At 43.9% G+C, this 26,617-nt stretch overlaps 1 protein-coding gene across 7 annotated transcripts in view; it reads right to left on the bottom strand.

The window, feature by feature from the left end:
* Positions 1–12,956: 12,956 nt before the first annotated feature.
* Positions 12,957–26,617, bottom strand: part of GMNN (geminin DNA replication inhibitor) — a 49,255-nt gene continuing 35,594 nt past the window's right edge. Inside the window, exons 1-7 of one of the 7 annotated variants that reach the window (XM_056521318.1) lie at positions 17,984–18,436; positions 16,522–16,584; positions 15,231–15,329; positions 14,918–15,056; positions 14,756–14,838; positions 13,655–13,765; positions 12,957–13,115 (exon numbers count right to left, since the gene is read on the bottom strand). In XM_056521318.1, the coding sequence (XP_056377293.1) occupies positions 12,981–13,115; positions 13,655–13,765; positions 14,756–14,838; positions 14,918–15,056; positions 15,231–15,329; positions 16,522–16,578 (624 nt within the window). In that variant the 5' untranslated portion in view covers positions 16,579–16,584; positions 17,984–18,436 and the 3' untranslated portion in view covers positions 12,957–12,980. Of the gene's footprint in view, positions 13,116–13,654; positions 13,766–14,755; positions 14,839–14,917; positions 15,057–15,230; positions 15,330–16,521; positions 16,585–17,004; positions 17,068–17,704; positions 17,843–17,894; positions 17,947–17,983; positions 18,437–26,617 lie in introns of those variants that run through there. The other 6 variants (XM_056521317.1, XM_056521319.1, XM_056521315.1 and 3 more) reach the window with 6 other exon arrangements.

Genomic DNA, 26,617 nt, shown 5'->3' with positions numbered 1-26,617 from the left:
ATGCTTTCAGTGAAGCAAGGTCCGTGAAGCGTGCTGGTCCTTGAAAAGGATTAATGTTAAACTCCTAGCAGTGTCTTGTTCTATTGCATGAGGTGATTCCTCGTTTGGACTGACCTGTGCTATTGTGCCTTTTTAGATTTGCAGTATTTGTACTAAGCCTATTTTCCTTTGTGCATAAGTAACAATAAAGACTATTTTTGAAATACTAGCATATAGTGTGCATTGTCATCTTTAACCTGACAAAAGGGTTGTTCACATTGAACAATTACTTTTTTTTACTGTGAACTCAACAAAAGGCATTCTTTGTAGCCACGCTCCATTCTAGCTAACTTATTCACTTAAAATGGGTTTTCTAAATCAGACAACACTTTAGGGCAAATATTTTTTTTTTTATTAAAGAGGTAAAATATGTGGCAACAGAGAAACAAGATTATCAGATATCTAACAGCTAAATCAGCATATATAAGGAAAGTAAGATACAAATAGGATGACATATTTAACACCGCCTTATTGCATGACTTTAAAATACACATACATTTAAGCATTATGGGTCGCACATATTGCATCAATAAGATCATATGAACATAATTTAATATTGCTGTGGACATGTGAGGCCAGATGTGGAAACAAGGTTTTTGATGGCAAACCCGACTGGACAATGGCTTTTAGCAAAAAGTCTCTTCAGCTTGGAGACCACTGCACTATATTATAAAAATATTGGGACATGCCACTCATTCATTGAACTCATTTAGTTCCATTACCACAGTTGTATACAGTCAAGCACCTACCAATGCAGCCGCCTTTACAAACATTTGTGAAAGAACAAGTTGTTCTACATTGTTCACTGATTTCCAACAGGGTACTGTAATAAGGATGCCATTATTGGAACAAGCCATGTAAGGTTACAGAGTGGGGCACATAAGTCATCAACACTTTGCTGAGTGAATAACTAATCTGACATTAAAAACAGCAAAAACACTGAGCGCTGGGAGCTTCATGGCATGGCTATGATTTCTATGGCCAATCAGCTGCTTGCAAACCTTACATTACTAAGCACAATGGCAAGCGTTGGATGGAATAATGTAAAGCACTATGGCACTGGACTCTAAGCCAGTGGAAAAATCTTCTGTGGAGTGAGAAATGACTCTTCTCTGTGGACTGAGTCTGATGGACAAGTCTGAAGTCTGGGTATAGCGAATGCCAATACAGAAGAAATCCTAGGATGAACTACCCCTTCTATGGAAACTGTAAACTGAAATAATATTACACTTCACAATGTATCTAGACCCCTTTCAAACTATGTTCGTGAGTTTACTATGACTTGCAAAAATTCCCAGACACACTTCAAAATCTTGTAGAAAGTCTTGCAAAAAAAGTGAAAGCTGTTATAACTGCAAAGAAGGAATAAACTCCATTTAAATAATGTCTATGGATTCAGAATGGGAAGTCCTGGAAGTACCTGTGGGTGTAATGTATATGTATATTATATGTCTCACACAGTATACACCTAAGCTTGAGAAACAATGAGTATTTATGCAAGTACTCTTACCTCTTGCACTGGAGGTGGTAACTGTTTTGACCTTTGTTTCGTCATCCTTGAGTCAAATTGGTGTTAATGTCTTATTTCCTTTCTGTTAAAGAAGAATAGTTCAAAGATGTTCTGTTAATGTTTATCAATAGACTGTATACATCAACTCATTAACATGTCTCTTCAATTAAATCATGGCCCAAAGCAGAGACCTGACCTTTGTCTGTTAAAGAAAAAAAAGTATTGTAAATTGCTAACAGTTTGGTTACTTACAGAAATTTTGTAGTATTAGTTTATCCTGTAGATTTAGCGGATCCTCGGTCAGATGGACCTCCTGATATTTTTTGGTACAATAAACTTGTGATGATCATGGGCACAATCATACAGAAAAGACTGTTACAACGTGTGTGTGTGTCTCTCAAGTTACAATATTAATCGATTCCAAGACGACCATTGTATGTTTAGACCATGGGGGAGATTTATCAAAGGATTTAGACTGGTTTTTCCCGTCTAAATTTGTCGCACAGAAAGTCGCAGTCTAAATATGTGCGACTTTTTTGTGACTTTTGCTTTAGAGGATTTTTAGAACATGATGAATTCTAGTTTATTTTAGACAGAAAAATGCATTGGTGATGAATTTATCAATAGCGACTTTTCTGCGAAAATTTGCATTGGCCAAAAGTACGCTGAAATGTCAGACCATGCTGGAGCTTAGTGCTGGGCGGTATACCGGTTCATACCGAATTCCGAAATTTTTGTTCTGCACGATATGAATTTTTCCCATACCGTAATACGGGTTGGGCCCCTCCCCCTTGGGAATGAATTATCAGCCCAGTGCTGCGCTGTCCCCATCGGGGAACTAATCACGTCACCCCGGAGCGCTGCCCTCCTCGTTTGTTGCGGGCCGCCGGCGCTGGATCTCTATACTGTATCCTGTATCCCTATGCCCGGGCAGCAAAAGATAAACAAAATAACCTTTAACACACCTTCCTACGTTATCCCGTCGGTCCAGACCTGCTTCCTGGGGAAGGGAACATTGGAGAGCTGTCAGCCTATCACCGTCCTCAGTGATGTTCTGCTGTGGCCGGTGATAGGCTGACGGCTCTCCAACGTTCCCGTTCCCAGGAAGAGCGTGAGTCCGATGTAGGAAGGTGCGTTAAGGTTTATTTAGCTTATCTTTTACAGCCCGGGCATAGGAGTACAGCGTACAGTACAGAGTTCCAGCGCAGGCGGCCCGCAACAAACAGGAAGAAGATGAGGGCAGCGCTTGCGGGTGACATGTGAGTAGTTCCCCGATGGGGACAGCGCAGCGCTGGGCTGATAATGAATTTTTTTTTTGGGGGGGGGGGGGGAGCAGAACAGCACTCGTGGGTCACATGATTGGGGGGGGTAGAGAAATACCGTTATATACCATGGAACCACCATAAGTTACAAAAATACCGTGATACACACATATTTGGTCATACCGCCCAGCTCTACTGGAGCAGGTTTAAATACAGTGTAAACCATAGATTCCAAAGTCTGTGCGCAGAATTTATCAAGAGCCTTGCGACTTTTGATAAATTAAGCGCACCGGCCTAACCCTCTGTAGGTTGGTCTATATTGATGCGGGACATAGACAACTTTGATAAATCTCCCCCCATTACTCTATGGAAACTGGTAATTTGTTCTGAAGCCCCCAGAATTAGGGACATTTGAAAGAGTACTTGCGCAAATGTCCCCGCCAGCAGGTATCACGGAGTGCAGTAAGCTGCCTGCACTATCCGCACAGATCAACTCCCCTGCGCCCACTCCCGAACAATGCAGCGTGTTCAGAAGCTGAGCGTGCATAATAGCTGGGACCCGCATTAAACATGAAGTCATGAAGTTAACTGCCGGTCAGCTTAGGGATGCTGATCGGGATCACCGCAGTGATATCGCGTTGTCCTGATCAGCTGAAAGGATGGCAGGAGGTCCCTTACCGTGCTCCATGTCATCTGATCGTCGCTTCTTTACTGCAGTCAGCCATGTTAGGCAGCAGTAAAGGAGCACTGATAACACTGATCAATGCTATGGGGATGAAAAAATGTGTAATAAATAATAATTATGCATGTGAATTAACCCCTTCCCAAATGAAAATTTGAATAAAATAAAAAAATGTGTGTATGTATATATATATATATATATATATATATATATATATATAAATGCCCTTTCTCTTATAAAAAAAAAAATAGAAAAAAATGTAAATTAAAAAAACTGTCACGTGACATTGAAAAAAGTATTGATAATTGGTATCGTCGAGTACTTAAAAAAGGTATCTGTGCTCCTACTTGGTCATAAAAAAATGGTATCGGGACATCCTTACCCAGAATGTCATCCAAAAATAGGAAAAAGCAAGGATTAAAGAAAAACAAGTAGATAACTAATATAAAGCAAATCCTTACATATAAAAGTAAGGAAGAGCTGCTGGAGCTGTAATCACTGTCTATGTAGAGGACAGGAGCTTCTTCAGGGTCCTGTACAGTACACAGTGTCCTAAAAAAGTAACATGGAGCTGCTTCCATCTGGTGTAGCTATCAATGGCACAGGTAAAGAGAAGTACAGAACATGTAGTACCTCCCTGTACTTTAAGGGGCACTACCTGACAGCCAGTCAGTGCATGCACTTCAGTAATACAGGGGTTTCTACCAATAAAAAGACCATTCTGATTGGTCAGATCTTCCAGTCATTGACATGTTTCACAGATCTGGACTGTCTGTAGCATTTAGAGATGAGCGAACTTACAGTAAATTTGATTCGTCACGAACTTCTCAGCTCGGCGGTTGCTGTCTTTTCCTGCATAAATTAGTTCAGCTTTCCGGTGCTCCGGTGGGCTGGAAAAGGTGGATACAGTCCTAGGAAAGAGTCTCCTAGGACTGTATCCAACTTTTCCAGCCCACGGGAGCACCTGAAAGCTGAACTAATTTATGCAGGAAAAGTCAGCAACCGCCGAGCCGAGAAGTCCGTGACGAATCGAATTTACTGTAAGTTCGCTCATCTCTAGTAGCTTTGTATGTTGAGTCTGGTTTCAAGTTACAATGGTCCAGAAAAGACCATTGTATGTTGAAAATATTGTATGTTGAGGGCATTGTAAGTTGAGGAATCACTGTATATTGGCTTTAAGTAGTGAGCTATAAAGAAAGGGAGTGTGATCAGATGCATAATATTTAAATCATAATATATAAATTATGAATCATTAAAAACATAAGAGATATAAAAATCAGGGATAGAAGCTATTTCTAATTGTTCTAACAATGTCTAAAAAAATAAATAACATGAAAATAAAAGAAGTGATCTGATTGTTGCTATGGGCCACTGGTCAATTTTTCCTCTACACAGGTTTTGATAAATCTCCCCCATACAGTCTTAAACATTAAAGGGGTACTCCGGCCCCAAGACATCTTATCCCCTATCCAAAGGATAGGAGATAAGATGTCCGATCGCGGGGGTCCCGCCACTGGGAACCACCGCAATCTAGCATGCAGCACCCACGTGTAAGCACTGCCGGAAGCGCTGGAGGTTCTCAGGCTTTTGCCTCCCGACCACGGAGATGGATTATCGTGATGTCACGCCCCACCCCCTCAATGCAAGTCTATGGGAGGGGGCGTGATGGCCATCACGCCCGCTCCCATAGACTTGCATTGAGGGGGAGGGGCGTGACATCACACGGGGGAAGAGTTGTGATGTCATGATAATCCGTCCCCTTGGTCAGGAGGCAAAAGACTGAGAACCTCCACTGCTTCTGGCAGAACCTACTAGATTGCGGGGGTCCCAAGATGTGATATTCAATCTCTTAAAGGGTACCTCTCATCAAAAAAACTTTTGATATATTATAGATTAATGTATGCAGAATAACTTTACAATTGCATGTTATTAAAAAATATGCTTCTTTCTATTTAATTTTCCACTTTGAAGAAATGACCACTAGGGGTCTCCCTACCAGTCCTGGCAGCAAGCATTTCACACTCATGCTGGAGTCCTAAACACTACGAGCTGCCAGTCAGCTTTGTTCACAAAGGAGAACACTCAGAGCTGCCACCCTGCTTTGTTCACAGCCTGTTAGAGCTGCCAGCCTGCTTTGTTCACAGCCAGAGTGTTTAGGACCCCAGCATGAGTCAGAAATGCTTGCTGACAGGACTGATCGGGAAAAATACAATAGAAAGAAGCATATTTTTCATTAACATGCTATTGGAAAGTTATTCAACATTCATTAATCTAAAATATATCAAATGTTTATTTGATGAGAGGTACCCTTTAAGCAATGTCTATGATTCATTTAGATTTTTCCTCATGTTACAACATAAAAACCACTTGTACACCATCAAGACATTACACGTGCTTATATCCGCTGTACGTGTCAGATTCTTGCTACGTTATAGTGTGATATATTCCACACAAGGTGGTATTTTTGCCAGTAACACCTCAAAATAAAATCCCTGGTAACTATCACACTTCATTTATCAAGCTGCTGGAGCCTGAACTAACCAAGGAACTTTTGGACTCTACTGATCAATATTTACCTGTATGGCAAATGTTTAGCTACAACGCTAATCTACACACAGTGCCCACCACCAAGAAAGTGACCCGAGATGCAGCCACAATGAGTATTTCTTACTTTGCACCCCCATCTGTGTCCTCGTACCTTTATACATACATTTTTTGCCTCTCTTACAGCGATTTGTACTGTTTGGCAGTTTATTATTATATACTTTTCTCCACTTAGAGGCCATTGTTTATTGGGCATTTCATAGCATTGTGTATATTGAATAGTACATTAAACAGTATTTATATATGTTTTCCAGACTTGTTATATGCCTTAGCCATGTAGGAGGATCAATAGGAGCGCTATTCTACACTTATCCATTATTGTTGGTAAAGGGAGGGTGTGCTGTCCGGACCCCTCCGCCTGTTCAGGATTACCCATTATCATTGGCTGCTTTTAAGTGTTTTTAAAGGAAAACAGTCACTCGTTCACCCGCACTATAACCCGATACACCGTGTTATAGTACGAGTGAACAGGAGACCGATGCGAGGTCTTGGACTGCTACACCTACCTGCATTCTGTAGCCCCGATCCTCCAAAGGTCCCCCTTTTTCCAGCACTGACTTGCCCTTTGAGGCGGGCCCGCCGGCTAGATTAAAATATTCATAACCAACGGTCACATGAGCCCTCAATAGGCCTGAGTACTCACGTGACCAGTGCTTATAAATATTTAAATCCAGCAGGTGGGCCTGCCTCAAAGGGCAAGTCAGTGCTGGAAAAAGGGGGACCTTTGGAGGATCGGGGCTACAGAATGCAGGTAGGTGTAGCAGTCCGAGACCTCGCATCGGTCTCCTGTTCACCGGCAATATCACACGGTTTATCGGGTTACAGTGCGGGTGAACGTTTTCCTATAATTGTATGTCCATGTAATTATTATTTTTACATCTCTATATGTGCAATAAAGATTTATATATTTAGATTTTTTCTTAAAGGGTGTGCTGTTTATTAGGGGGGTGTTAGTCTTTGTGGTGTATCATGCATTTCTTACCCCTCCAACAACACCAATTTATCTTATATGTATGTTTACTATAGCTGAGCCACCTCGGACTATATTTATATACAAAGATGCATCCTTTACTCAAAATTAAGTGTGCTGCAAATGCCCAAATTGTGGCAAATGTGTGGTCTTCTTAAATACAATCCAAATCATATTTAAGTAGGATGAGAACATTTTAAGGTTTAAAGGCTTACAATGGCCATAGACATTAGATCGGCCAAAATTAACCATTTCAACTGCCAGGTAGACAATCTTTCTGCTTCAGCCAATGACAGTTGGAATGATGGAATTTTTTTTTTAGCAGTAAGTTTGTAAAGTGCTTAACCCCTAAAGGACCCGGCCATTTTTTGAACATCTGACCACTGTCACTTCAAGCATTAATAACTCTGGGATGCTTTTACCTTTCATTCTGATTCCGAGATTACTTTATGATAATGGTAACATTTTGTCGATACTTGTTTCATTTCTTGGTGAAAAATTCAAAAATTTGGTGAAAAAATAGAAAATTTTGCTTTTTTTTTTTAACTTTGAAGCTCTCTGCTTATAAGGAAAATGGATATTCCAAATAAATTATACATTGATCCACATACAAAATATGTCTACTTTATGTTGGCATCATAAAGTTGACATGTTTTTACTTTTGGAAGACATCAGAGGGCTTCAAAGTTCAGCATCAATTTTCCACAAAATTTTCTAAATCGGAATTTTTCAGGGACCAGTTCTGTTTTGAAGTGGATTTGAAGGGTCTTCATATTAGAAATACCCCACAAATGACCCAATTATAAAAACTGCACCCCTCAAAGTATCCAAAATGACATTCAGTAAGTTTGTTAACCCTTTAGGTGTTTCACAGGAATAGCAGCAAAGTGAAGGAGACAATTCAAAATCTTCCTTTTTTACACTCGCATGTTCTTGTAGACCCAGTTTTTAAATTTTTACAAGGGGTAATAGGAGAAAAAGCCCCCCAAAATTTGTAACCCCATTTCTCTCGAGTAAGGAAATACCTCATATGTATATATCAAGTGTTCGGCGGGCGCAGTAGAGGGCTCAGAAGGGAAGGAGCAACAATGGGATTTTGGAAAGTGAATTTTGCTGAAATGGTTTTTGCAGGGCATGTCACATTTAGAAAGCCCCTATGGTGCCAGAACAGCAGAAAACCCCACATGGCATACCATTTTGGAAACTACAACCCTCAAGGCACATACCAAGTGGTCCAGTTAGCCTTAACACCCCACAGGTGTTTGACAACTTTTCGTTAAAATCGGATGTGTAAATGGAAAAAAAACATTTTCACTAAAGTGCAGTTTTTTCCCTTTTTACAAAGGGTAATGGGAGAAAATGCCCCTCAAAATTTGTAACCCCATCTCTTTTGAGTATGAAAATACCCCATGTTAGGACGTAAAATGCTCTGCGGGTGAACTACAATGTTCAGAAGAGGAGTCACATTTGGCTTTTTGAAAGCAAATTTTGCTGAAATGGTTTTTGGGGGGCATGTCGCATTTAGGAAGCCCCTGTGGTGCCAGAACAGCAAAAAAAATACCCACATGGCATACTATTTTGGAAACTACACCCCTCAAGGAACGTAACAAGGGGTACAGTGAGCCTTAACTACCCACAGGTGTTTGACGACTTTTTGTTAAAGTTGGATGTGTAAATGAAAAAAAAAATTTTTTTTTACTAAAATGCATTTTTCCCCCCTGAATTTTACATTTTTACAAGGGGTAATAGGAGAAAATTACCCCCAAAATTTGTAACCCCATTTCTTCTGAGTATGGAAATACCCCATGTGTGGACGTCAAGTGCTATGCTGGCGAACTACAATGCTCAGAAGAGGAGGAGCGCCATTGAGCTTTTGGAAAGACAATTAGTTTGTAATAGTAGTCAGGGGCCATGTGCGTTTACAAAGCCCCCTGTGGTGCCAGAACCATGGACGACCCCCCCCCCCACCCCACATGTGACCCCATTTTGGAAACTACATCCCTCACAGAATTTAATAAGGGGTGCAGTGAGTATTTACACCCCACTGGTGTTTTGACAGATCTTTGGAACAGTGGGCTGTGCAAATTAAAAATTACATTTTTCATTTTCACAGACCACTGTTCCAAAAATCTGTCAAAACGCCAGTGGGGTGTAAATACTCACAGCACCCCTTATTACATTACATGTGGGGTGTAGTTTCCAAAATGGGGTCACATGTGGGGGGGGGGTCCATTGTTCTGGCACCACGGGGGGCTTTGTAAACGCCTTCAATTCCAGACAAATTTTCTCTCCAAAAGCCCAATGGTGCTCCTTCTCTTCTGAGCATCGTAGTGCACAAGCAGAGCACTTTACATCCAAATATGGGGTATGGTCTTACTCAGAAGAAATGGTGTTACAAATTTTGGGGGGATTTTTTCCTATTTTCCCTTGTGAAAATGAAATTTCAACTGCCAGGTAGACCATCTTCGGGTAACACCAGCATTTTAGTGTAACAAATTTTCTTTTCATTTTCCCATCCAATTTTAATGAAAATTCGTCAAACACCTGTGGGGTGTTAAGGCGCACTATACCTCATATTACATTCCGTGAGGGGTGTAGTTTCCAAAATGGGGTCACATGTGGGTATTTATTTTTTTGCGTTTATGTCAGAACCGCTGTAAAATCAGCCACACCTGTGCAAATCACCAATTTAGGCCTCAAATGTATATGGTGCGCTCCTGAGCCTTATGTGCCAGCAGAGCATTTTACGCCCACATATGGGGTATTTCCGTACTCACGAGAAATTGAGTTACAAATTATTATTTTTTTTCCCTTTTACTGCTTGTGAAAATAAGTATGGGGCAACACCAGCATGTTAGTGTAATTTTTTTTTTTTTTCCACTAACAGGCTGGTGTAGCCGACAACTTTTCCTTTTCATAAGGGGTAAAAGCCCCCCAAAATTTGTAGTGCAATTTCTCCCAAGTATGGAAATACCCCATATGTGGCCCTAAACTGTTTCCTTGAAATCTGACAGGGCTCCGAAGTGAAAGAGCGCCATGCGCATTTGAGTACTAAATTAGGGATTGCATAGGGATGGACATAGGGGTATTCTACGCCAGGGATTGCAAAATTCCCAGCATGCCTGGACAGTCAGTGGCTATCTGGAAATACTGGGAGTTGTTGCTTTGCAACAGCTGGAGGCTCCGTTTTGGAAACACTGCCGTACAATATGTTTGTTTTTGTTTTTTTTTTTGGGGGGGGGGGGGGGGAGACAGTGTAAGGGGGTGTATATGTAGTGCTTTTAGGGTACATTCGCACTGGCGTGTTGCGCCGAGTTTCCGCTGCGGTGAAGAATTTGCTGCAGCCCAAACTTGAAGCAGGAAATTAACTGTAAACCTGCCTGTGTGAATGTACATTCACATGAGGGGGGCAAACCTCCAGCTGTTTCAAAACTACAACTCCCAGCATGCATTGAGACCGTGCATGCTGGGAGTTACTTTTGCAACAGCTGGAGGCACACTGGTTGGAAAACCTTCAGTTAGGTTCTGTTACCTAACTCAGTAGTTTCCAGTGTGCCTCCAGCTGTTGGAAAACTACAACTCCCAGCATGTACTGATCACCGAAGGGCATGCTGGGAGTAGTAATGGAACAGCTGGAGTTATGCAACTACAACTCCCAGCATGCCGAGACAGCTGTTTGCTGTCTGGGCATGCTGGGATTTGCAGCATCTGGAGGGCTACAGTTTCTAGACCAGTGCACAGTGATCTCCAAACTGTGGACCTCCAGATGTTTCAAAACTACAAATCCCAGCATGCCCAGACAGCAAACAGCTATGTGGGCATGCTAGGAGTTGTAGTTTTGCAAGATCTGGAGGGATATAGTTTAGAGACCATTGTATAGTGTTCTCAAACTGTAGCCCTCCAGCTGTTGCAAAACTACATATTCCAGCATGCCCAAACAGCTGTCTGGGCGTTGTAGTTTTGCAACATCTGGAGGGCTACAGTGTAGAGACCACAGTATAGTGGTTTCAGACTGTAGCCCTCCAGATCAACTTACCGGCTTCCGTAGGATCCAGAGAGCTGTCCTCTTCTGCTGCACATCGCCTCCCGCCAATCACTGTTTGCAGTCTGCGGATCGGTAAGTGGATCTTCAGCGCCTGGTCCCCGTCGTTTCCTCGCCTATTGTGGGTGGGCCGGACGGGGAAAACAAAAGTAAACCCTCCTGCCCCCGATCTGCTACTGGTGGTCACGTCTAGACCACCAATAGCAGGGATAGGAGGGGTGGCACCCCTGCCACCTCACTCCTATGCCTTCAGGGGGATCGTAGGTTTCTTAGACAACCGCGATCCCCCTTATATTCCAGGTCACTATAGACCCATATGACCCGGAATAGGCGCAAATCGCAAGTGTGAATTCACTTGCAATTTGCGCCGATCGCGGACATGGGGGGGGAGGGGGGGTCTGATGACCCCCCTGGGCATTTGTGGGGTGCCTGCTGATAGGAGCGCCCGATCGGACCGCACAGGAGGAGGAGGAGCGCCCGATCGGACCGCACAGGAGGAGGAGGAGCGCCCGATCGGACCGCACAGGAGGAGGAGGAGCGCCCGATCGGACCGCACAGGAGGAGGAGGAGCGCCCGATCGGACCGCACAGGAGGAGGAGGAGCGCCATCAGACCGCACAGGAGGAGGAGGAGCGCCATCAGACCGCACAGGAGGAGGAGGAGCGCCAGACCGCACAGGAGGAGGAGGAGCGTCAGACCGCACAGGAGGAGGAGCGCCATCAGACCGCACAGGAGGAGGAGCGCCATCAGACCGCACAGGAGGAGGAGGAGCGCCGCCATCAGACCGCACAGGAGGAGCGCCGCCATCAGACCGCACAGGAGGAGGAGGAGCGCCGCCATCAGACCGCACAGGCCCAAGAGTTCCAAAATTAACTTCTCTCCAATTTTGTAGCACAATGAATTTTTCCATTTTGCCATGGATTTAAGTAAAATAGCTAATGTCACTGCAAAGTAGAATTGGTGGCACAATCATATGGAATTTTATGTGCAAAATTGAAAGCATTGATTTTTAGAAGGTTGAGGAAAAAATGCAAAAACTGAAACGTTGAGTCCTTAAGGGGTTAACAGGCGTTGTTTTCAAACGTATGTTTATTAACGCGTTAACTTCATAGAGTGAAAGCACCCTTAGTGATTAGATTCGTCACGAACTTCTCGGCTCGGCAGTTGATGACTATCCTGCATAAATGAGTTCAGCTTCCAGGTGCTCCTGGGGGCTGGTAAAGGTGGATACAGTCCTAGGAGACTCTCCCTAGGACGGTATCGTATCCACCTTTTCAAGCACACTGGAGCACCTGAAAGCTGAACTCATTTATGCAGGATAAAGTCAGCAACCACTGAGCAGTTTGTGACAAATTGTATCATTAACTTGCTCACCTTAAGGATGTAGAGTTTAAGGTGTATGCAGTGTACGCCCAGGAGCCAAGTGTGTCATATTGGGAAGGCGCTGGCTGCCATCAGCAGTTAGTTGTAAAGACACTATGGGACAACAGCTAGCTTTATAACAGATACTCCTGCCTGCAGCTACACCATTAGATTTTACCTACATATTGATGAGAGAGGCAATACCTAGTATTCTGAGGTCAACTTGAACTAAATTTTATTTTAAAAAAAAGCTAATTTACATCCACCTTTTATCAAGGCTAGTGAATTAAAAACTATTTACAGACATGTGAAAATACATAGTATTTGCAGTTATGACAAGTGGCCAGCTGGAAAGACTTCTGTACAGGCAATTACTTTAAATCACCAAGACAGACTTTAGCCCTGAAGTTTCCTATGAGTTCCAATACACAGGCTGAATTTGTAGTGGCAGTTTCAGTTTATGCACTAGGACACCACAGTTCATGGCCACTTCTGAATGTTCTTTATAGTTTATACATCATCTTCCTCACTGGAAGATAAACTTGACTGCTGCTCCTCTAGGTCTGCTTCGTCTTCACATCTAGCTTCCTCCAAGTCCAGGTTCTTTAAATCATCAAGACTTTGTGGTGCACTTCCAGTAAGCCTCTGAAAGAAGAGACACTTTGTCAGCCACTGATGCTATGCTTTAAAAGCTTAAGACGTAAACCAGCTTCATTTGACAAGTGCTGCAGATAACACTGGAGATCCATCAAAACCTGTGGAGTGGTGTAGTTGCCCATAGCAACATGTTGAATCATCATTTGATTTATTGGGGTAATATGGCATTTCTAAAAAAAATGAAGTTTAGTAATTGTGTCTAGGTTGTGACACCTGGATTTAATACAGGAAACTGGAATGCTCTACTTTTTGGGGATTATTTTTCATTTGGTGATTGACCACCACTGGTTTTTAAACCAACTCTATTAAGAGTTTTACCTTTGTATTTAAGTTGGGCAACAAGTGGATTTTCCATTAGGTGATATCTGGGATTAGGTATAGCCCTACCCCATTACATGTAAGTTAGTCAGTCTTTTTTTTTTTAAATACTCAAAAAAGAAGCAATCCGATTGGTTGCTATGGATAACCGGACCACTCTTCCTCTGCATAGGTTTTGAGGACTGCCCACATCTAGGTAAGTGACTTACCTCTATTAAATTTGCCATGTATTGCACATGCCCAGCTAGTTGCAGGAGTTCGTCATTTTCCTGCTTCAACTGTGAAATCTCCCCATCTTTGAGCTCAATTACTTTATGCAACTGGAAAATGAGACATTAGTATTAGCACTGACATTCTCAGGTAAACTTGCAATGACTAGAAGTTACATACAAGCAAGGCATCTACAACTAATGACATTTTGTTACAAGACCTTTACTTGGGGGGGGGGAAAGAGTTTTGTTTTAGTGTAGTTTCTATATTTGGGGTTTGAGTGGAGTTCTTTTTCAAGTGTACTGTAAGCAGAAGCCTTTAGAACACTAGACTCCTAGCAAGTCTACAGAAATCTGTAGTCAAGCCCTTTGCCTTTACTATTATACCTCTAGTGTATAAGTTATTCTGACAGCAGAGTCATCTGCAAGTAAATGCTGCTTTACCATGCACAAATCTTTCAGATGTTCCAAATATTCATCTTGCTGCCTGAAATTTCATTTGTATATTTACAACAAGGAATTTGCATATTGACAGTATGAATCTCTGGAACATCTGAAAAATTTCTGCATGCTAAAAAGCATTAGAAACAGGGGCACCAACACTACTTACCTGTACATTCAGGTTAGTGGGGATAATTGTGGTTTCAGAGTCACTTTAATGCTTAGCATAAACAGTACAGATTAAGTTGTGAGACTTGTCTAAAGAGACTTTAGTTTCTGTATAACTACTCAAGCCACTGGCACATTTGCTAAATTTTAAGCCAGTTTGGATATACCTTTTACATTTACACGGATTACACTACACAGGATACTCTGATCATAAAATACATCAGTAATGCCTGTCATTACATGACTGCATGGGTGTTCAGGTTTTCCAGTTTTTTTTAACCCTAATGACCAAAGGTATGGCTGACTTGGCACCAGTACTGATCAGCTGTTGGACATTTAACAGGCTCACCTGACTAACCATATGGTAGTGTCTGGGAAACCGATCAAAGACAACATGACAGGCAGGTCATTTTTAAATACCACCCCCCCCCCCTTTGCCGGTCTTATTAATGGCTTCAGACTAGAATTGAAAGAGGTTGCCCAGTCAGTCACCTTTTCGTTTTCCTGTAGTACTTCATAAAGTGCTTTTCTCCTTTCCTCTGCCAACTCCTTCCAGTACAGCTGTGTGGGATTTTCTACAACATGGAGGAAAATTGTTAAACACAGTGCAGACTGGTTCTCTTCCCAGCAATATATCTGCTAACAGTAACTCACCTTTTACCATAAGTTCATAAGCTTCATCTGAACAGTCTTTATTTTCCCTTTGTTCTGGGTCTACAGCAATTTCCACCTTTGCCTTTTTTGAGATGACCTGACCATTCCAGAGTTTTCTTTTTGTGGAGTTTTTAGCCTGCTGAAGAAACTAGATGTTAAAGGAGTGCAGACTGCTTTTGTGAAAGTCCACCTATCTTTAAGCAAAACCCCTCAGAAAGTGTATCACACAAAGAGTTAAATGTATTGGCAACCAAAGTCACAAGCTAGGCGAGTGAGCATTGAGAATTTCAGGTGTGATGTTCTTAATACATACCTCTGCAGTACGCCCAATGAGCTGACCAGTGGCAGAGGGCTGAATCACCTTAAGAGTCCTTCTTACGGCATTTTCACATGTTTTATCGGTAAAAAAGTTCTAGAAGAAGATTGGTTTGTGTCAATATATGAAGTAGATGCAATCTTACAGGAGGCAGCCAATGCCCCTTGATCTTTCATTAAATAGATTAAACCTTTTAGCTGAATGGTTTGTCTAGGTTTAATCAATATCCTTAGGGCAGAACAAACAAGGGGATTACACCAAGAATGATTTTATAATGGCTGTACTGCCACCAGAGTACTGCAAACAAGCAGCCAGATAACAAGTTAGAACTGTATCACTACAGTACCGTGAGAAAGTCACTGATTCACATATACTCCATGTGACACGCTCAACTTTCCCACGGTCAGGTTCTACTGCTGATTATTATCTGCCTGTCAGTCAACAGAACAAGTGTTGAAGACTGTGGGAACCTGCATTGTTAAACATTTCAACTATTATGTCAAACCCTTTAAAGTTATGGATTATCACATTCTCAAATTGCAACACTTGACACCAGCGGCTCCTGTGACAGGTAACTGTACAACACAAGTCACCTCATGGGAAAATCTTATTTTAGCCTTCAGGTAGTCAGATCTATGCAAAACACAACTAGAACAAGCTAACCAGCATTGCCATCAGGTCTGGGTCAAATAAGACTTGTGCACCTTTTTTGATAGTTTAAACAAACTTTAGTATTGTTGCTGCTAAGGGGCATCACAAAGCAGGAAAGTGAAATTAACCATAATTAATTATGTGACTTTAGTCAGCAAAAGCAGCACAACATACACTTGCTGCCATAGCTAACCAGGTGGTGGGTGTGGATACCTTAAGTAATGGCATTGCAAGAGCCAAGTTTAGGGCGCTGGCACTCCATTTACATGACATTGATCCCAGGAACACCAAGTTCAGTTTATGATCCACAATAATTCATTCTACCCACTTCAGTTATTTCCTTAGTGTTCGATGTAGAGTAGGAAAGAGCTGAATGTCGCTTATTGTCCTACCTAATCCTCAGTGCAGTGTACCAGCGATCGTTCTGTTTCAGGATGGCTCATCTCTGCATTGCACAGACAGGCCCAAAGCATTTATGGACACTTTACACCAAGGATCACAAGACCCTTCAACATCTGGGAATCTTGCTGGTGTATAAATGCAACATCTCACCAGCAGGGCTACACTGAAGTCACCAGAAGGTGTTAACCTGAATGATAACATGGCCAACCAAACAGGGTTGTAATAAAATAGTCACCTTGATTGAAGTGGCAGGTCTGTCCATGTCAGTTCTGGGATTCTTGTTGGAATGCATGCTAGTCTGTAAGAACAGAAGTGTTACTACATGCAAACTAGTCTACAGTTACTGCAGTCAGGATTTCACAACCAGTGTGCTGCCAGCTATTGCAAAACTACAACTCCCAGCATGCCAAGCCTGCAATAGGCTGTTTGGGAAAGCTGGGAGTTGTATTTGCAACAGCTGGAAACACTGCTCTATGTACATAATGGCAAAGATTAATTGATATAAGGACAGTTTTTCTGAAAACCAATCACAGCTCAGCTTTCAGATTTTAACTTCTTAAAAGTAGAAGTTGGCAAACACTAAAGATTTTAACTCCTTTATCACTGTCAATTGGGGAAGTCCATCAGTTTGTAGGATATGTACAGCCCGCAAACATGCCATTATGGTACCCTCACATGTACACATATTGCTACAGATTCTCTGCAGTGGTTCCACTACCTTTATGAAGAAATCACCTGCAGAATCCAAAGGAATGACCATGTCCATTTTAATTTAGACTGATCCAGTGTATGTTTAAATGGCAATAGAGTGAACTCAGCAGCCTTCCATATAAGCAATGCACATGCAGAATGTTAGTTTTAAACCCCCCCCCCCCCCATGATGTGAATGCAGCTATAAGTACACAGCAGCCAGTTCCAGCAGGATCATTTCGAAACCTGATACTGCCATAACAGTCTGATGTGTCATAGCCGAATCATGTCCATCTTTGTAGCTGGACTGTAACCACAGTAGACCATGAGTCAATCCAGCAAGAAAATCTGATGGTTAAGAGGGATCCAGAGTTAATGGCTGACCAGCCCACTCATTGGAATGAATAGTGTACAGCCAAGGATCAGCAGATCACCACATTCCCACCAGATGCAGCTACTGTATGCCCCAAACTGTATGCGTATCCTAAAAACCAGCCCTCTCCTCATCTGCACTAAGGCCTCACAGATACGGACACATGAAAGGAATCTGTGGCACCGCATGCAGATCTGAACAGATCCTTACACAGCTGCGTCTTTAGGACCACAAGAGGGGATCGCATAGCTCTGGCCGAGTGTGCAGCCAGTCATGCCTCCCCTCCGGAGCCAGCTGTGATAGGATAGAGGGACAGTCAGCTAGATAACACGAGCCGAGTCATGTGATCACAGACCGGGCACCCATAACACCCGAAGGGCCCTGTCTTCAGGTCACGGACATGACGCCACATCATAGGACCGCCATGACACCAGAGGGCGCACAGCTGGAGACCATCAGGGCGTCACATCACCAAAAACCGCGCGTCTCTGCCAGCGTCTTCCCACATCCCCTGTGACTAATTTAAAACAGTAATATGGCCACACCAAGCCTAGACTGCGCCGCGCAGACGACTACATAAAAATGGCGGCACACACAATAAGTCCTTAAAATCTCACATGGCTACACAGCTCACCCGCTATTGCAGAAATACATAAGACCAGCCACCGAAACAAAGGCGCGCTTACCGCTTCCGTTACGTCGCCCCCACAGCTCACCTCACTAAACAAGCGCTTTCTCGAGTGAGCTGTTCCCGCGCTCCGCCTCTTTTATACTTAGCGCCCAGACGTCACGTGACGACCGATCCGCCCACCCCGCCTTTTTGTTTCTGAGCGCCGAGGTGTCACGTGCTGGAGGGCGCCCCCTGGTGGACGTGAACAGTGTAACGAGTGAGAAAAGAAGGAAAGGGTGACATGGCTGTGATTGTGCGCTCTCATAACGTCCCCCTGCCCTCACCTCTCCTCTCTGCAGTCCTCCGACCGCCGGAGCCCGAGCCGAGGCTATTGCCATGGAAATAGGTGCCAGATCAGTACAAAAAGGCACAGATTCGAGAGAAATTTATCAAGGAAATTCTCCTCACTGAATTTCGTAGTGTAAACATATATACAATGCAGAACAAAAATAGAACAAATTGCAAAAATAAAGATTTGTATTATGTATCTGTATTTCGTCTGTATTTTTCATATGGAGGTATGAATGAGGCCTTAGAGTATGCGCATAAGACTTATATGGTCCCCCAATACCCCCCACCCCAGGGGAAAAACAATCTAATGGAATCAAGTTAAAAAAAATACTGATCCCATTGACTTCAATGGGAGACAGTAAACACACTGAAAAAACATGTCACTTCTCTCCTCATGGTTATGTCTGAAGCGCCCATTGAAATAAAAGAAAATCGACCATTTTCCTCCCATAGTACACGGCCATGTCCCCTTGTGGAGTGAGGGGCATCTTCCTGTTTCTTTTTGGTGCACACAGCTCAATTAAATGTGTCTGTTGTGCGTCACATTTGTGGCCCATTTTGAGAGACAAATATACATGAATCAGACATCTTATCCCCTATGCTTTGGATAGGGAATGAAATGTTTTTGCCCAGAATACCCCTTTAAGTATTGTGGCTTATTGACCTTTAGTCTCCTGTCCATATCACCTTGTTCAACCTGCCCTGCCACCTTTGTAATTCATTAACAAGATGATATGTAATTAGGACAAAACTTGCAAGCAACCTGGTTCTATCCAGCTTCAGGGCATGGTTCTAGAGGTGCTTGGAAGTGTCAACAATGCAAATGAAAGATCATACTGGCTGGAATCTACATGTTCTGTGTGAGGAACTGGCATTCTCATTGCCTTACATGGGTACTCCGGACCTAATACATGTTATCCCGTATCCAAAGGATTTGTCATTGCGCACCCACCTTTGTGAGCTCTCTGCAGCGCTTTGGCTAAGATCAAGTGTAGTATCTGTTCTTATCAGTCTTTCATGCCGGTGTACAGTAACGCCGGTATGGGGCTGGTGGGGATGGGTGCTGCATGGAGGATGCAGGTGTACCAGGGCTTTCCGGGGCTGGTTCTGAGGAATCAGCTCGACGGCTGCCCGATGTGACCTGTTCCCTCCGGGTCTCGCCATGAGGCTGAGAGGGTCTAGAGCCGAGGTACTTTTGTGCCTCGGGGAGTGGTGACCCCGAGGTGCCGAAACTCACTGGGAGGATAGACTCACTGAGTTGAAGCACGGGCACCATAATCTCTTCACCTTGTGGCACTCACCTCTTGATTCCCGGCCTTCTGGCTAGGATCAGAGAAATTTTTTATAGATCCGGCCGGATGTCCGGGCAGTATATCTGCACACATTCACTTATTTATTTCTTTTTTGTCTCACTGTGTCACTTTTTGCGTGTTGTGTGTTCACAGGATTTGTCAGGATGCGGTAGCCCTTCTAGGTGTCCCTCCTGGCGGTCTAGGGGAGGTGTGTGTGGCCATTAGGTTCCGCACCTCCCTGCAAACACCCCGGGTACTCCTGCTTTGGCAGGGTACCTACCGTAATCGGCTCTGCGGGCAGATACCTTGGCTAACACCAAGGGGGATGCCGGGAGCATTTGTGGTCCCCTAGTAGCTTCGGCGAAAAGGGACATCGAACCTGGAACCTTGCAGGTACCTTTTGGTCCAGAGGCGAAGGGTAAGGTTTGTTGGGGGGCCTCTCTCCTATCGGAGAAGGGCTTGCGATAGACCGCATCCTTTGTGCACGTTTTTTTAGTGTAACACGTTTGCACTTTTTCTTGCACTTTGGGTGAATCGAAAGCACGTTCCTCGGCTTTAGATAAAAAAAAAAAAAAAAAAAAAAAAGCTAGAGGCTCCAAATGTGTAGTGTGACGACCACAGGGCCGGAGTATGGTGACGCCACGATTCCACCCCCCGTGTGACGTCATGCCCCGCCCCTTCAATGAAAGTCTATGGGTGATGGCTATCAAGAAGTTAAGCATAGCGTGTTAATGTACACAGTGTGTCCTCCAGCATAATAGTGAGTACAGCTCTGGAGTATAATACAGGATATAACTCATGATCAGTACAGGATAAGTAATGTAATGTATGTACACAGTGACCTCACCAGCAGAATAGTGAGTACAGCTCTGGAGTATAATACAAGATATAACTCAGGATCAGTACAGGATAAGTAATGTAATGTATGTACACAGTGACCTCACCAGCAGAATAGTGAGTACAGCTCTGGAGTATAATACAGGATATAACTCAGGATCAGTACAGGATAATTAATGTAATATATGTACACAGTGACCTCACCAGCAGAATAGTGAGTACAGCTGTGGAGTATAATACAAGATATAACTCAGGATCAGTACAGGATAAGTAATGTAATGTATGTACACAGTGATCTCACCAGCAGAATAGTAAGTACAGCTCTGGAGTATAATACAAGATATAACTCAGGATCAGTACAGGATAAGTAATGTAATGTATGTACACAGTGACCTCACCAGCAGAATAGTGAGTACAGCTCTGGAGTATAATACAAGATATAACTCAGGATCAGTACAGGATAAGTAATGTAATGTATGTACACAGTGACCTCACCAGCAGAATAGTGAGTACAGCTCTGGTGTATAATCTATATATATAAAACTCAATGTGTGTATGTATGTATGTGTGTATGTTCCAGCATCACGTCCAAACGGCTAAAGATATTAACATGAAACTTGGCACACATGATACTTATATGTCACCAACAAACATAGGATAGGTGATTTAACCCTTACTCACCCCCATTTGCCAGGGGCGGGGTTTATGTTTAAAGTCCTATACAAGTCAATGGGAAATATATATTACTGCATAACTTCCAAACGCCTGGAGATATTTCGATAATACTTGGTCACATGTTACTTATATGTCCACTTATAATATAGGATAGTTAATTTAACCCTTAACACCCCCCATTTGTGAGGGTCGGGGTTTTTGTTTAAAGTCCCATGCAAATCAATGGGAAATGTATGTTCCCACATAACTTCAGTACGGCTGGAGATATTTCAATACCTGGTACACATATTACGGGTCGGGATAGGAGGTCGGGATGGGAGTTCGAGATAGGAGGTCGAGATAGGAGAACGGGATATGAGGACGGAATAGGAGGATGGGATAGGAGGTCGGGATAGGAGGTTGAGATATGAGGACATAATAGGAGGTCGGGATAGGAGGTCGAGATAGGAGGACGAGATAGGAGTACAGGATAGGAAGTCGGGATAGGAGGTCGAGATAGGAGATCGAGATATGAGGACGGGATAGGAGGTCGACATAGGAGGACAGGATATGTGGTCGGGATAGGAGGACGGGATAGGAGGACAGAATATGAGAAAGGGATAGGAGGTCAGGATAGGTGGACGGGATAGGAGGACGGGATAATAGGTCGGGATAGGAGGTCGGGATAGGAGGTCGGGATAGGAGGTCGGGATAGAAGGTCGGGATAGGAGTACGGGATAGGAGGTCGGGACAGGAGGTCGTGATAGGATGTCGGGATAGGAGGTCGTGATAGGAGGTCGGGATAGGAGGTCGGGATAGGAAGACGGGATAGGAAGTCGGGATAGAAGGTTGGGATAGGAGGATGGGATAGGAGGATGGGATAGGAGGTCGGGATATGGCAACAATATATGAGGACGGGATATGAAGTCAAAAGCTTCCTCCTTTCTTTATTCTCCTCCCCAACAAGGATTAGGAAGGAAAAACTGGGCAACGCCGGGTACTCAGCTAGTCTATATATATATAAAACTCAACGTGTATGTGTGTATGTATGTATGTATGTGTGTATGTTCCAGCATCACGTCCAAACGGCTAAAGATATTAACATGAAACTTGGCACAGATGTTATATGTCAACAACAAACATAGGATAGGTGATTTAACCCTTACTCACCCCCATTTGCCAGGGGCGGGGTTTATGTTTAAAGTCCCATACAAGTCAATGGGAAATATATGTTACTGCATAACTTCCAAAAGGCTGGAGATATTTCGATAATACTTGGTCACATGTTACTTAAATGTCCACTTAAAATATAGGATAGTTAATTTAACCCTTAACTACCCCCGTTTGTGAGGGTCGGGGTTTTTGTTTAAAGTCCCATGCAAATCAATGGGAAATGTATGTTCCCACATAACTTCCGTACGGCTGGAGATATTTCAATAACTGGCACACATATTACGGGTCGGGATAGGAGGTCGACATAGGAGGTCGGGATAGGAGGATGGGATAGGAGGACGAGATAGGAGGACCGGGATAGGAGGACCGGGATAGGAGGACCAGGATAGGAGGACCAGGATAGGAGGTCGAGATAGGAGGACGCGATAGGAGGACTGGATAGGAGGTCGAGATAGGAGGACGGGATAGGAGGACGGGATAGGAGGTTGGGATAGGAGGTGGGGATAGGAGGACGGAATAGGAGGACGAGATAGGAGGTCGAGATAGGAGGACGGGATAGGAGGTCGAGATAGGAGGTCGGGATAGGAGGTAGTGATAGGAGGCCGTGATAGGAGGTCGTGATAGGAGGACGGGATAGGAGGTCGGGATAGGAGGATGGGATAGGAGGACGGGATAGATGGACTGGATAGGACGGGATAGGAGGATGGAAAAGGAGGACGGGAAAGGAGGACGGGAAAGGAGGTCGAGATATGAGGACGGGAAAGGAGGACGGGAAAGGAGGATGGGATAGGAGGACGGGATTGGAGGACGAGATAGGAGGACGGGAAAGGAGGACGGGAAAGGAAGTCGAGATAGGAGGACGGGAAAGGAGGTCGAGATAGGAGGACGGGAAAGGAGGACAGGATAGGAGGACGGTATAGGAGGACGGTATAGGAGGTCAGGATACGATGACGGGATAGGAGGTCGGGATATGACAACAATATATGAGGACGGGATATGAAGTCAAAAGCTTCCTCCTTTGTTTATTTTCCTCCCCAACAAGGATAAGGAAGGAAAAACTGGGCAACGCCGGGTACTCAGCTAGCACAAGATATAACTCACCAGTGATCTCACCAGCAGAATAGTGAGTACAGCTCTGGTGTATAATACAAGATATAACTCAGGATCAGTACAAGATAAGTAATGTAATGTATGTACACAGTGATCTCACCAGCAGAATAGTGAGTACAGCTCTAGAGTATAATACAAGATATAACTCAGGATCAGTACAGGATAAGTAATGTAATGTATGTACACAGTGGGGGAGATTTATCAAAGCCTGTCAAGAGGAAAAGTTGCTGAGTTGCCCATAGAAACCAATTAGATCACTTCTTTCATTTTTCAGAGGCCTTTTAAAAAATGAAAGAAGCATGCTGATTTGTTGCTATGGGCAACTCAGCAACTTTTCCACTATACAGGATATGATAAATCTTCCCCAGTTAGCCCACCAGCAGAATATTGAGTACAGCTCTCGTATATTACGCTGCAGATCTGCTGGTGACCCAACCAATTTTGTGCCTCCAGCTGAGCTGCCAGGGAAGGGATGAATTCACCTCACTGCCACAATTCCCCCGACAGTTATGCCCCCTCCACATACAGTTCTATGGGAGAGTCGGGGAGGCACAAGCGCTGCCTCCCTGCCTCTCCCATAGAGTTACATGGAGGAGGTGTGTCGGCCGCAACGTCATAGTGCGGCCGGCATGCCTCCTGCACGGGAGAGCCACGGTCGAACCCCCGGGATAAAACACTTATCCACTATCCTGTGGATAGGGGATAAGGTTAAAGGGCTGCAGATGTCCTTTAATGGCCTCTCTCCCTCACTCTGTGTGTGCTGCAAACAACTTTTTAGCTATGGCAGCAGGCTCCTCAGTAATCAGTCAGACAGAGGAGATGCCCAGCACCACGGCCCGGGATCTACACATACTTCTGTAATAGCCTGGGGTGTATAGGCTATAGGGAGTGTAGCTGTGCGGTAATTAAAGTGTGCTAGTTAACCCTTGCTATTCGTGACGCCAGGGTGATGGCTCCTCAATAAAGCTTTTCCCACCGCCGCCCTTCCCAGGAATGATAGGGAGGTAGATGATAATAGGTTTGAGGTATATAGTAATAATGGATTGTCCACAACCGGAAAGCTTCTGTAAACAGCGTTAACTTTTACTGAAGATTTTCCGTACACTTCATTAACATAACAGTCTCTTAGCCTAACAACAGCTTTTTTGGAGATTGACAATGGTTGGGACTTTAGCATTAAGAGTCTTTTAGTCTATTGCTCTGCTCCACTGGATTTAGGGGAATTAGTTGCGGTCCAGGAGTCACGCTAGCATTAACAGGAATTAGACTTGAACTCACGATTTTTGGTTCTGCTGAGGCCGTAGGTTTTGAGGCCTAGCGTGTCTTTGAAAGTTGCGTAGCACCGTCCTGTTAGTGCGGCATCAACGAGTGCAGCAACCCAAGAGAGTGATAATTGGACGCAGCTCCCTTATATGGGCAGGGGCTGGACTAACGCTAATTAGTCCATACTGATGTCAATCACCTTTACAGAGATTTGTGGGTAACATGTGATCCAAGGACCTTCTAAGGTCCTGCAACATACCTTAGAGGTTACTAGCATGGTCACATGACCGAAGGTCCGGCGACGCTGAACAAGGTAAGTACTATACATTACTATAGAACATATATAATTATTAAATATATACATTTATTATTATTATTAAAGATAAACTTTAGGAGAGGTGACTAGGGGCTGTCCCACCTGAGGAACCCTACCTGAACGTAGTTACTCTGACTTTGGGGACCTCTGCACTAGGTACTGTATGCAATACTGTACCGGGACACCACACTTCCCTTTATGAACACAGAATCACAGACTGGGACAGAGGCCCAGAGGAGACGCTCTAGCAGTGGTGAGGGGATTTCTTCTTTCTCCTCTGCGCTAAGCTACTCCCTGGTGAGGGAGGACGCAGGAGACGTGCCTGCACGGTACGTCTCTTAAAGTGACAGCCATGCCGGCCTGCTCACAGTGATGTGGCCAGCTCTTACAGTCAGCACAGCACTTTTATGCTGCAAAGGGAATGTCGGCAGCCCCCCCCCCCCCCCCTGCTACTCAAATGCACCCCGCATGCCATCAGTGGCATGCGTGCCAGGGGTTGCAGACCCCTGCCCTAGACCATAGTCTCCATCACTGAGTTCAAAATAGAGAGAGCGCTGAGGTTCACGCCCTGTTAAATGCTGAGCATTGGTGACTGTTCTGCCCCCTTGACAATTTATGCAATAAGCTATATTGGGCACTGAAACTTATTGTGCAAATAGTGATGGGCAGGCCTAAGAAGAAAAAAGAGGTCCCCTTTAATGCTCTTGCCACCCAACTATTAGCACTTTTGGTTTCCCTGTAGTAGTTACCATTTCTTTAGGTTGTTTGTTGTTGTCATAAAAACAGGATCAGTCTTGTACACAGAAAGCTTAATGTCATTTGAATGGGGCACGCCTGTGATACCAGACACAGCCTGTGGGCCAGAGAGCTGCTGTTTTTGGGCAGAAAGCAAACCTTACTTTCTAATCTGATATGGTCTCTTAACACAAGTAGTTTGCACTTGTTGCATTGAAATACTAAAACCCAATTGTTTTGTGTCTTGACATTAACATTAGTCTTGTTAACAGCTGCCATCCCCTTTCCTTTGACATTACCACCTGGCACAAGTGTGTGTTATAGTAATGTAATAATGTTAAGTCATTTCACTGATATCCATTATGACATTGTAATATGTACTCATACACTACAGTACAGTAATAACCTGCTATGAAGCCTTAAAGGGACTGCACAGTGATGGCATAGGCCACTCCTTCTCACAGGTGCATCTGTAGCAGCTATCTAACAGCTATGGATCATGTCTATTTAAAGCATATCTGTCATATCACAGCAAAAAAACAATGCTTATATATATTGCTCACTAGGTCATGTACCGGTAAGTGCTTTACATGTAAGGACATGTGAGAGGCAAACATTGAGCCCGCCTTCACTCACCATGCATTCACTTCCTCCCTGCTGTGCCATGCTGGATCTCTTCCTCCAATCACTGCAGGCTTCTCTGCAATCCCCTTTCATGCTGCAGTCTAAGGCTTGGTTCACACTGAGGAATCTCCAGATGGAAAAATTCCGTCTAGAGATTCTGAGTGCGGCCAGCGCTGACTGAATCTGTCGGCACTAGGACCACACAGAGATTGCTGTCCCCAATAGACAGCTGTCTTCCACAAGTAGATCTGCCTGAAGAGTGAGCACCACCATTCTTCAGGTGGAAATTTTAAAGCGATTTTT

The sequence above is a fragment of the Hyla sarda genome, chromosome 5 (genome assembly GCF_029499605.1).
Source record: "Hyla sarda isolate aHylSar1 chromosome 5, aHylSar1.hap1, whole genome shotgun sequence".
NCBI lineage: Eukaryota > Metazoa > Chordata > Amphibia > Anura > Hylidae > Hyla > Hyla sarda.
This window is presented reverse-complemented; position numbering and strand designations above follow the sequence as displayed.